The sequence below is a fragment of the Piliocolobus tephrosceles genome, unplaced genomic scaffold (genome assembly GCF_002776525.5).
Source record: "Piliocolobus tephrosceles isolate RC106 unplaced genomic scaffold, ASM277652v3 unscaffolded_20539, whole genome shotgun sequence".
NCBI classification, from domain to species: domain Eukaryota; kingdom Metazoa; phylum Chordata; class Mammalia; order Primates; family Cercopithecidae; genus Piliocolobus; species Piliocolobus tephrosceles.
Window position 1 is genome coordinate 1 of NW_022302687.1, and position 10,982 is coordinate 10,982.

Consider the following 10,982-nt stretch of genomic DNA (forward strand, 5'->3'; position numbering starts at 1 on the left):
CCAGGCTGGAGTGCAGTGGCCGGATCTCAGCTCACTGCAAGCTCTAGAGGCGGGGTTTCACCGTGTTAGCCAGGATGGTCTCGATCTCCTGACCTTGTGATCCGCCCGCCTCGGACTCCCAAAGTGCTGGGATTACAGGCGTGAGTCACCGCACCCGGCCAGGAACCAAACTCTTAATAAACATTTCCCATGAGGCTCTGGTGCCCAGAGGATTTGCCTTAATTTTTTGACTGCTTCCCACCCCTAGTGGTCCCCGTGGCAGCGGTACCCTGGACTGGCAAACCAAAACTCCTCCTGGGCCCACCCTGACCTTGGCTGTCTTGGGAGTGAACAGATGTTGACATTAGTGGTGGACATGCCTGTTTCAGCCAGACCTTGGGCACTGCCTGTGATTGGCCAGTGGGTTTCCTGATGTTGACCGCTCTTCTCAAAACTTGCCTTGCATCCAGTGGTGCTACGCTGTCCTGTCCTGGTTTTTCTCATACCGTCTTCTGCTGGTCCTCTTTCTCCACCCCTAAACTAGACCTTCTACTTTGCCACTCTGGGTGTGTTTATTCATGGTTATGGCTATAGCTAAGCTGATAAGACCTAACTGCTCCAGCCACTTCTCTTTCCTGAGTTCCAGACCTGAAAAATCACCACTATTCTTGTGGCAAGAGGAGAGATCATGTCACTCTCAAATATCCCCAAGTGGTACCTTCCCCCAGCTCCTCCAGGGGCTCCACACTGTGGGCTCTGCTCTCTGCCTCTGTCTTCCCATAGTCCCCTCTCTGCTCTAAGCCCATACCCAGCTGTTATGCACTCCTGTCCCCCGTCCCACCCCCAACCCATATACCTACTCTAGGGTCTTCTTGCAACCCTCATCCTTCAGGTCACTTTCCCCGGAAAGCTTCCTGGCCCTCCGCTGTGGCAGGCACCATCTCTGGGTCCACAGACCTGTGAAATGTCTGAAGCAGTCACTGCCCTGTGTCTGCTCTTCCGCTATAGTCACTTTTCTGCAGATTTCTCCAGCACTGGGACTCCTGATGGACCTCAGTGTCCCCAGGGCTTGGCACACAGAGAACGTGGAGTAGCCTTCATTACTTGCTTCTCCTCTCCTCCCAACCCCCTTTCCAGGTGGGGAAGGGAAGGAGACACTAAACCTGCCCTGGGGTGTGATCAGAGGGGTACAGGAAAGGTGGGGAGACACTTCTTGGCTGGGGCAGAACCCCCCCCTCAACCCCCTATGGCCAGGCCCAGGGCCCAGGAGACTGAGCACTGAGGCAGGCCTGACATTGGGATGGAGTGGGTGCAAAACATGCTTGAGTTCCTGGCCATTCTGGTTTCCTTCATGGACTTACTGTGGATCTTGGGCAAGTGGCTGCCCTTCTCTGAGCCTCAGCCTCTCCACACAGTGAGGGCATAAGGGCTGACATCCTGGGAGTGAGATGACAAGCCAGGTCTCCACCCACCTCTCCCAGGGTCCCCAAGTGAACCAGGAGTGGTGGATGCCAGCTTCTGAAACTAGATCCTCAGAACTTCCCCGTGGCAGGGTGCAGGTATGGTGGCCAGAGAGGCCTCCCTGGGGCTGCACGGCTGGGCCTGAGCTGGCCAGCGCCAGAGCCACCAGGTGGCCACCCTACAGTAGTCTTGCTGGTGGGGAGGCCAGGCACTGATGAGGACAGCTTGGCTCTGCTGCCATCTCATCAGATTCATCCCTCTCCATACCAAGGGTGTGCAGCTTAAAACTTCATCAACTCCTCAGCTTCCCACAAGCCAGCACTGGATGGGGATTTTAGGGCCCCTGGGTGAAGGGTGGGCCTGGGGCTGGCCTGAGCTTTTGCAGTCACTCCTGGGCTCCGGCTTAAGGTGAGGCCGTGCTCTTTCAGCTCACTCTAGGCTGAAATAAAAAACAAGAAACACCCAGGAAATCTTATTCCCTTTATTCTCTTCAACTAAGCAACATGACCACCGGTGACACAACACTGTTTTGGACACACAACACTCAAAAGTGGGGCCTCTCTTCACTCCAAGGGGACAAGTCAGGTGACTGGGGCTTCCCTAGTGGGGGCAATGGAGTCTGGGAGCTGCTGACCTCAGGACGGGTCACGGAACCCCACCTCTTGGCTGTGATGGCTTCAAGTTTCCCCACCATTCAGGATTCATGCCCAGTTCCAAGTTCCCATCTGACCTCCATGTCCACAGCAGTTTCGAGTTTCACTCTAAGCGCTCCCCTCTGCTTTCCCCACTGACTCCCTGACCCTATCTGTTGGGCTCCTCCCTCCACCAGGGCGTTTCTGAGGGGCCTGAGGTCTGCATGTGATTGGACAAGAGGGTTTGGCTGCACAGTGCCTTCCAGACTCAGTTCTGGTGGGCAAATGCTTTGACCTCTGGGCCTTCATCTGAGCCAATCTGAGCAACTCTAGCCACTGCCACCTCCCTGCTTCGATCCTCCCGAGACGTAGCTCACTCTGGGAGGGAAGCGCCTAGTTAAAGGAGATTGGGGAGGTAGGTAAGAAAGAACAGGCCACACCCCAGAGGTCTCCGACCCTGCCCCTTTCTTACTGCAAAATGCCCGACCCCACGAACTGTGCTCACATCATCCATCCCGTACCAGAGCCAAGCCCCTTAGCCCTCACCCATCCCTACAACATGCGAGCATCCTACTACATATGCTACACCCGAGCCCGAAACAGGCCTGCGCCAGCCTTCGGCCACACCGCCTGCCTCCCCTCGGACTGGCCTCTGAGCCCCAAAAGCTGCTCCTCAGTTCTCTTCTGGGGAGATTCCTTAGGCCCGTTTCTGAGGGCATCTGCTTCTGGCTTTGCGAGGGGTTTGTCTCTACAACTTCAGTTTCTGCTACCATCTTGGGGGGCGGGGAAATCTGCTTAGACTTAGCGGACTTCTCAGTCTTACAGGGACACCCCTTCATCGGCATTCTGTTAGGGAGACCCACAGGCAGCCCCTCCCTCAGTAGTGCTTCCCTTCCTGGCACTTGGGTAGGCTGGGGCGTTACGCAGATGGCAACAAGGTTCTCTGCACAATCCTGAGGCCTGCCTTCTCCCTCTCCCCAGCAGGACTGGCGTTTTCCTCCCGCAATGTTTGAGATTTCAATCCTTTTAAATGTTAGGGTCATTCAGCTGGGGCCAGGATAGATGAAGGAGGAAGGATTTGCATAAAGGTTGTGTGAACCTTTAGGTCATAGAATTAGAGGTTTCTTCCACAGCTTTGCAAAAATCCCGGTCACCCCTGTCTGAGACACGACTCCTGACAGGCCCCGCAGCTGGCATCTCAGTCCTCTTACTCCAGGACACCGCACTACTGGGGTTGGCCTGCACTTCCTTTCCAACCCAGCGCTGAGCAGAGTCCTCTCCTTTTGAAGGGGTCTCCAGGATTAGGGAATGGGATTCTTGTTACAGATGTTTCATTCAAGAGTTTTCTCTCTTCCACCATCTCACAGGGCAGCAGTCTCTCCCCAGCCACATACGCCCAGGCCTGTGAGCAGGCTTGGCTGAGTTTATGAACATGTAACTGTGTGGTGTGGGAGGTGAGATGGGCCTGGCAAGGGAGCTTTTCTCATCCTTCTGTTTCCCTCTGAAGGTTTCTGGCTAAGGAGGAGAGGAGCCAAATGGATGGAAGCCCTCCCATCCATCCCAAGGCTGAGATTGGGCTGGATCATCACAACCCTGGAGGGCTCCAGGTACCAGGGTGAGGAGGGTGGTACGGCCTCTGCGGACTCTTCCGGGACCTGTGGCTCAGTCCGTGGGATGCCTGGGTCCCCACCAGGGTGGCTGCCTTATCCTGCGAGGCAGCCTTGCTACCAACAAAGATGAATGGCTAAAGTTTAAAATCAAGTTGCTGGCTAATCAAAGCTTTCTAAGGAATTCTGTGGCCCTGCTGACTTGGAGAAGGCTAGGGAGGCCCACATGCAGGCCCTAAGTCTCTGAAGGGCTTTATTCTTTGGAGGTCTGACTAGCAGCGGTTCTCCCTCTTCACTGAGGACAGAATTCGAGGAAATGAGCTGCCATTGGCGGCAGTTAGATTTCAGGAAAAACCTCCTGACGGTGAGACCTGAGAATGTGGTGGGAGGCAACCGCCGTCCCTGGAGGCCTTGCAGAGTAGAAGTCCCTGGCTGGGCAGGTAGAAAGGGTGGTCCTGCCTGGTGTGGGGAGAACCCTTGCAGCCTGAGAGCTGGGACCTGCCTGCAACTTGCAGTTTCACAAGCTCCCGGAAGCAAGAAGGGGCCTGGAGTTAGCTGGGTTCCATGTGAGCAGTTTCCCCACCTTGGTTTGCTCCCCTCAAAGTAATCTAACAGGAACTGACCCCTGCTTCCCCCTAATTTTTGTGGTGGTTTCTCAGTATTCTTATACTGACCATGTTTCTGCACCCCAAACTTCAGCCTTTAAAAGGGCTTACCAATTTGTTTTTTCTTCCCCATTTTGGGGTTCTTTTTGATAAGGGATTCCACAGGCCTCTTTCCCTAACACACATAATTCATGTAACATTGGCCTCAAACCCCAAGGAACCCCAGTGCAGTGAATGGGACCTTCCCTTCCTAGTCTCTGTCTTATCTCCTCTGGGGGCTCCAGAGCTCCTGGTCACTTATTTTTCTCCTGTTTTCTTCCTTTGCAGTTCCACACAGTTCCCACACCACTCCCCCAGCTGAGCATCTTCCTCTATGGAACTGTCCAGGGCCGCTGGGAGAGAACCCTGTGGAACAGCGAAGGAGAGGTGTTTTCTGCACCTTCTGAGGGTCGCTCCTCCCGGGTCAGTGCCATCGCAGCACTTTCCCGACCCTACAGGATTTTCCTAAGGATTTTGATACAGTTTTATAGGGTTGTTCAGAGACATATTGGGACCTCTTCCTACAATTAATAGGGCTTTTATCCACTATGGTTTATAGGGTTTTTCTGCTACAGACTTAAAGGGCTTTTTTTTTCCTACATATTTATAGGGCTTCTAACCCAACAGTTTTTCTCTACTGCCTTATAAGTGCTTCCCACCAACAATTTTATAGGGTTTCTCATCACTGATGTAAAAGCACTATTTTTTCCCCAGGGTTCTTTCTCCTCCACTCCACTACCATCTGATAGGGTTATCCTCCCTTCCCCATGTAATTATTTTTGGGGAAAAAAATCCAGTGTTCCTCTCTGGAGAGAGCGAGGCCCCTGGTCTCCAGACCCATTTCACAGGGAGACACCTGGGTGGCAGCTCCTATGGAGCAGGAGGGCCGCGACTTCTGTGAAGCCGTCTCCACACTCGGGGCACAGATAGGGCTTTTCTTCCACTCGGGTTTTGGGGCTTTCCCCTTCTTCCCCTTCCCCATGGCTGCTGCTCCCCGTGGGGGTAGGGGCTTCCCCCTCACCTTCCTGGCCTGTGGACAGGGTGGCTGCCTCTGGAGGGGGGTCCTCGGGACTGGGGGACTTTTCCTGGGTGTGGGTTTCTTGGTGCCGGGTGAGGGCCACGCGGTCGAGGAAGGAGGCCCCGCAATCTGAGCAGCTGTAGGGTCTGGCCCCCAGGGGGCTCCTGAGATGCTCCAGGAGGACGGAAGAGCTCTTCCCCAGCTCTGTACTCTTCTGGGAGCTCTTCCCGCCTGCATGGACTTTCTGGTGCAGTAGCAGCTCAGAGCTGAGGCCAAAGCTTTGTTTGCATTCAGGGCATTTAAAGGGCTTCCCACTTAGGAAGGGGCTGGGCCCTGCGCTTTCCCCTAGGCCAATCCTATAATCAGGAAAGAGAAAGGGCTTTTCGTTGCCGTGAGTGAGCTGATGCTGGAGGAGCACAGAGCGATCCAGGAAGCTCTCTCCGCAGTGGGAGCAGATGTAGGTCTTGGAGGACAGCAGTCCCCGCCTCTGGCTGAAGCCCTCCTGACCCTCTGGCGGCTTAAGGGGCTGTCCCGGGGCGTCGGCTCTGCCCTCCGCAGCCCCGGGGTAGGAATTCCCTCGGAAAGGGAGCCTCGGGGATCGTAACTGAGGAGGTTTGGGGGCTGGGTGTGCGATGAGGCCGTCTGCATTTTTGTAGGGGTTTTCTCCGATATGGATCCTTTGATGTTGCATGAAGATGCCCTCGTCGTTGAAGCCCTTTCCGCAAACGAGACACTTGTGCGGCTTGGCTCCCGGCGGCGGGGTCAGCAGGGAGGGGTCCCCGAGCCCCAGCAGGGCGTCGCCCTGGGCCCTCCGCGCTGGTGTCTTCCCCCTCTCATGGATCACCCGGTGCTGCTCCAGCTCGTGGGCTTCCAGGAAGGCCTTCCCGCAGTCGGAGCACACGAACAGGTTCTCGTCCATGTGCGTGCGGACGTGGGTGATGAGGTTGGAGCTCTGGCTGAAGCTCTTGCCACACTCGGGGCACTTGTAGGGCTTCTCGCCGGTGTGCGTGCGGCGATGCTGGATAAGGTGGGAGCTGCGGATGAAGCTCTTGCCGCAGTCGGAGCACTTGTAGGGCTTCTCGCCGGTGTGGATGCGCTGGTGGCGGATGAGGGTGGAGCTCATGATGAAGCTCTTGCCGCAGTCGGCGCAGATGTAGGGCCGCTCGCCGCGGTGGATGCGCTGGTGGTTGATGAGGTTAGAGCTGACGCTGAAGCTCTTGCCGCACTCGGGGCACTTGTAGGGCCGCTCGCCCGTGTGAGTGCGCTGGTGCCGCAGCAGGGTGGCGCTCAGGGTGAAAGTCTTGCCGCACACCGGGCACTTGAACGGGTCCTCGCGCAGGTGAGTCCGCTGGTGCTTGATGAGGGTGGAGCTGTGGCCGAAGCTCTTGCCGCACTCCAGGCACTCGTAGGGCTTCTCGCCTGTGTGCGTGCGCTGGTGCTGGGTCAGCTCCGAGCTCTGGATGAAGCTCTTGCCGCACTCGGTGCAGCGGTATGGTTTCTCGCCCGCGTGGATCTTCTGGTGCTTGAGGAGGTTGTGGTTCTGACCGAAGCGCTTCCCGCACTCGGGGCACTTGTAGGGTTTCTCGCCCGTGTGCGTGGCCTGGTGCTGGATGAGGTCCGAGCTGCGGTAGAAAGCCCGGCGGCATTCGCCGCACTTGTAGGGCTTCTCGCCGGTGTGGGATCGCTGGTGCTTGATGAGGTTGGTGCTCTGGGTGAAGGCCTTCTCGCACTCTGTGCACTTGTAGGGCTTCTCTCCCGTGTGCGTGCGCTGGTGCTGCACCAGGTTGGAGCTCCAGCTGAAGCACTTGCCGCAGTCGGGGCACTTGTAGGGCTTCTCGCCGGTGTGCGTGCGCTGGTGCTGCACCAGGTGCGAGCTCTGCGTGAAGCTCTTGCCGCACTCCGAGCAGGTGTTGGGCCGCTCTCCCGTGTGGATGCGCTGGTGCCGCAGCAGCTTGGACCACTGGCTGAAGCTCTTGCCGCACTCGTTGCAGATGTAGGGCTTTTCCGCCCCCGACGGGCGGCCCTGCACCAGCTCCCGCAGGCTGGGTTCGTTGGCGGGGACGACCGGGGGGCTGTTCCATGTGGTGAGAGCGCCCCACTGCCAGCTGGCCTCGCAGGCCTTGGTCCAGTCAGATGGGGTAGGGACAACCTCCGGGGCTGGGGGTTCCAGGGGGGTCTGGTGGTCCAAGGGGTTGGAGTGAGCCAGTGGGGTTGGGGGGTTCTGGGTGACAGAGGGGTCCTGGGAGGGTCTCTCCAGGGACATCTCTATGGAGTCCTTGGATTCTGGACTCTGAGCCGGGTCTCCCATGATGATCTCCTCCCCAGAACTTTCCTGCCGAGGGCTCTCCTCTTCGTTTTCACTCTCCGCACCTACAGAGAAAAAGGGAGTCTCCAGCCCCCAGCCCCTTTCAGAACACGGGGTCTGGTCTCTCTTCCCTCCCCTGGGTGTCCCCCAGAGTCCAGGCCCCTCCCTGAGCCGGGGCCGCCGTCTTGCCGGGACCGCAGCCCCTTCTTGTGCCCCTCACCTCTGTGAGCATCGCTGGGGCTCTGTTCCGGACCCTGCAGATCCGGGCCCCACAGCGCAGTCTCGGGCTCCATCCCAGAGCTCAGGACTGCAGTGTTCCAGGGACCCTGCGGGGGAAGAGAGCGATGAGCGCACACCAGGAGCTGATTTCGCACTTTGCTTTATTCCCCCTGAACCTCACTCCCGCCCTGCCCCACCCCATTCCTCCTTGTGTGAGCTTCAGTGTCCTCCAACCCCATTTTTCTGGGCACGGGTTCTTGCTGTGGCCCCCTTCCCCTGCAGGCCTGATTCTCGCTCCAGATCGCAAGAGCACAACTAAGCAAGCAGGTGAATTTAAGAGCGTAATTAAAAACTCATCACTCATAAACCTTTGAACCCAGACTGGGGGCTGGAACGGTCTCTGACATCCACAGGGGAAGGAGGTTTTCACCCCACACCTAAGATGCCCAGAGGCTGAGAAACCTGTTATTTGCTAATCAGAGGAAGCTCATTAAGACTCTAATTTTCCTCCTAATGGGGCTGCTAATTGAGACCAATAAACTTTTCTGTGCCCCAGAGTGAACGCAGGCTGCCGGAGACACTTAAAGGGTTAAGAAAAAGCACCCCAGTTTCCCAGAGGAGACAGGGGCCCTCTAAAAGGACTGGGGCACTTTCCCGTTATCCAAGCACAGAAAGAAGGTCAGGCTGGAGGTGGGGGGAGGGGCAGTTTAAAGCGGCCAGGAGCATCTGCAGGAACCGCCCAGAGGAAGAGAAAAAGTAAGGAGAAGGGGAGAATGGATGCTTGTGTGAACACCTGCAGCGGACCCAGCACCTGCCATGGTGTCATTTCTTTCACCCAGTCCTCCCACAGCATGGTGAGGAGACCCAGAAATCTGGCTGTCCATTTTACAGATTAGTACATCAACGCCTGGGGAGACCTCTCCAAGGTCAAGGCTGGGAAGTGGCAGAGCTAAGATGACAAAAGCAGGGCTCCGTGTCTGGCTCACCCCTGTCTCTTAGAGCACGAGGTGACCTTGGGAGTCATGTGAGACTCATGCTCGTGGGAGGCTGGCAGGAAACAGGTGATGAGGACAGCTCATGGGGAGCCTGCCGGTAGTGAGAATAGGCTGGAGAAATTCCTGGAACCCAGAGGGTTCCCAGTCTAGAAAAGGAGGAGTTGCACCCAGGGACTAGGCCTGCTGGTCTGCACCCATGAGCTGGAACCATACTCCTCACCAAAGCCCTCCTATTCCCACTCTCGCCTGGACCCTCCTTCTACTCCTTCTGTTCTGCTTTGTTGAGGCTGTTTCCCAAGCCTAGGACTGCGCCTGGCACCGAATAAGCGCTCCAGGAACGTTGTTGAATGAATGAATGAATCAATGAATGAATGAATGAGATGTCCCTAGCCCCTGGAACACCTGTTTGGTTTAATGCCTTTAAAGATCAGTTTGCAAGGGGATGGCAGCAAAGGAGCAGGAGTTCCAAGTGGCCCCGTGGTAAAAACAAACAAACAAACAAAAAAAACAGCCAGCTGTCACTCCAAAAATGGTGAGATGAGTCCAGGATGAGGGAACGGGGCCACATGAACAAAGCACTAGAAGGAGGTCCCACACCATTTACACCCTGCAGAGAATCCCTGGGTGGGGCCTGGAAACTTTAGATGGCTGTGTGGGGTGGGCGCTGTGTGCACAGGGGCAGTGGGGCAAGGGAGACATGGCAGGAGGCAGCCAAGAGGTGACCAAGGTGAAGGAAGACTGGCTGTACCCTGCCAAAGAGCGGTAGGAGAGACAGAAGTTAGCGTTTAGGAAGTAAATTAATTTCTTCATCTCTGCAGCTACTTAAGCTCCGAGAATCCCCACTCCCCGCCTGTAAGTGTCTTTGGGGTGGTGGAAGTGAAGACCTCCGCCACACCGGGGGCTGCCTGATGTCCGGTCCGGGAAGGATGCCCTGCTGTGTTTGCTGGGGACAGGTAAGAGCTTGTGGACCTCGATGGTCTCCAAAAAATTCTCCCCCAGTGGTCCAGAGTAGGAGGGAAAGGGTTAATGACAGGGCCGACACAGAGCATGGACGTGGGAAGACCGAGGGAGGCCGAGTCGCTGGGAGCCCAGGCGCCAGGCACGCCAGCCTGAGACCTCGCGATGGCCCTGCTGCAGAGGGAGGGAAGGAGGAGCCGCCTCCCGAGAGATGTGGGGAACGGCCCAGGGTGACCCTGACATGGAGGCGGCGGGAATGCGGCCGCCCGGCCCGGTCCCCCCACCGCCTGCACCATCGGCCCCGGGCTTCTGCTCCCCTGGAGCCGCGACCCCTGTCCCGCTGCTGATCCAGAGCCTGGGCATCCGCCCCCGCCCTGGCCCCCGGGGTCCCGGCTCCTTCAAGCACTGCCAGGTTCCTCCAGGGCTGCGCTGGCAGCGCAGGCCCCCGGCCCCGGCCGATCCCTCTTCCCAGAATCCCCAGGCTCCCCTCCCCCGCCGCCGACCCCCGCGCTTCCCAGAATCCTCGGCCCTCCGCGCCCCCCACCCGCCCCCACCCTGGCCACAGCCTCGGGCGCGGGTGGGGGGCTTAGGCCCGGGCTCCCAGCCCCCCCTTCCCGGGCCCCATTGTTTCCCGGCGGCCGTCCCAGGCCCTCCAGGCCACCCCCCGGGAACCCAGGCGTCCCCAACTCACGGCTCTGGGGTCTGGGAAAAGCCGAAAGGCAGAATCCAGCCCCAGGGGACTTAACCCCTTCAGTGCCCTGCCTTGGGGGACGGACTGGGCGCCGAGGACTCTAGGGTCCTTCTCAAGGGGTGATTCCAGGCTGAGGACCCGGGGACCAGTTCAGGGTGACTGGGACGGAGCAGGAAGTGACCCCAGCTTCCCGGGCCCCTCTAGCCTGGAGTCAGAGCATCAGCTCTATGGGATTTAACCCTTTGCCTCCCGCAGCCTGGGGAAAAAAGGGGACAGCGGTGGGAGCAGGAAGGAGGCTGGGATGACGCCCCTGTCCCCGTCTCCAGTGGGAGCAGGCAGCGTGGGCATCTGGGAGCCCCAGTGCCCGCGAGGGTCCCTGGGCTTCTGGCCACTCTTCATCTCGCAGGGTTCCGCCGGCAGGGCCAGGAAAGCCCTATCTCAGATTCCGCGGCTGCTGATCCCCTGAGGCCAGCC

The 10,982-nt window shown here is 58.0% G+C and overlaps 1 protein-coding gene across 1 annotated transcript; it reads right to left on the reverse strand.

The window, feature by feature from the left end:
* Positions 1-1,905: 1,905 nt before the first annotated feature.
* ZNF629 (zinc finger protein 629) lies at positions 1,906-10,700 on the reverse strand. The gene is made up of 3 exons (XM_023191238.1): positions 10,509-10,700; positions 7,867-7,972; positions 1,906-7,711 (listed from the first exon to the last, which is right to left on the reverse strand). Exons 2-3 carry the CDS (start codon positions 7,937-7,939, stop codon positions 5,166-5,168), a joined length of 2,619 nt encoding a protein of 872 aa, XP_023047006.1. The 5' UTR covers positions 7,940-7,972; positions 10,509-10,700; the 3' UTR covers positions 1,906-5,165.
* Between the last annotated feature and the right edge of the window lie 282 nt (positions 10,701-10,982).

What these genes read in the sequence shown, in the direction of transcription:
- ZNF629 (XM_023191238.1), bottom strand. Translation starts at nt 7,939, where the DNA reads ATGGAGCCCGAGACTGCGCTGTGGGGCCCGGATCTGCAGGGTCCGGAA. An exon ending in CCCCAGCGATGCTCACAGAG is followed by an intron (nt 7,712 to 7,866) that starts GTGAGGGGCACA and finishes TTTTCTCTGTAG; the next exon opens with GTGCGGAGAGTGAAAACGAA.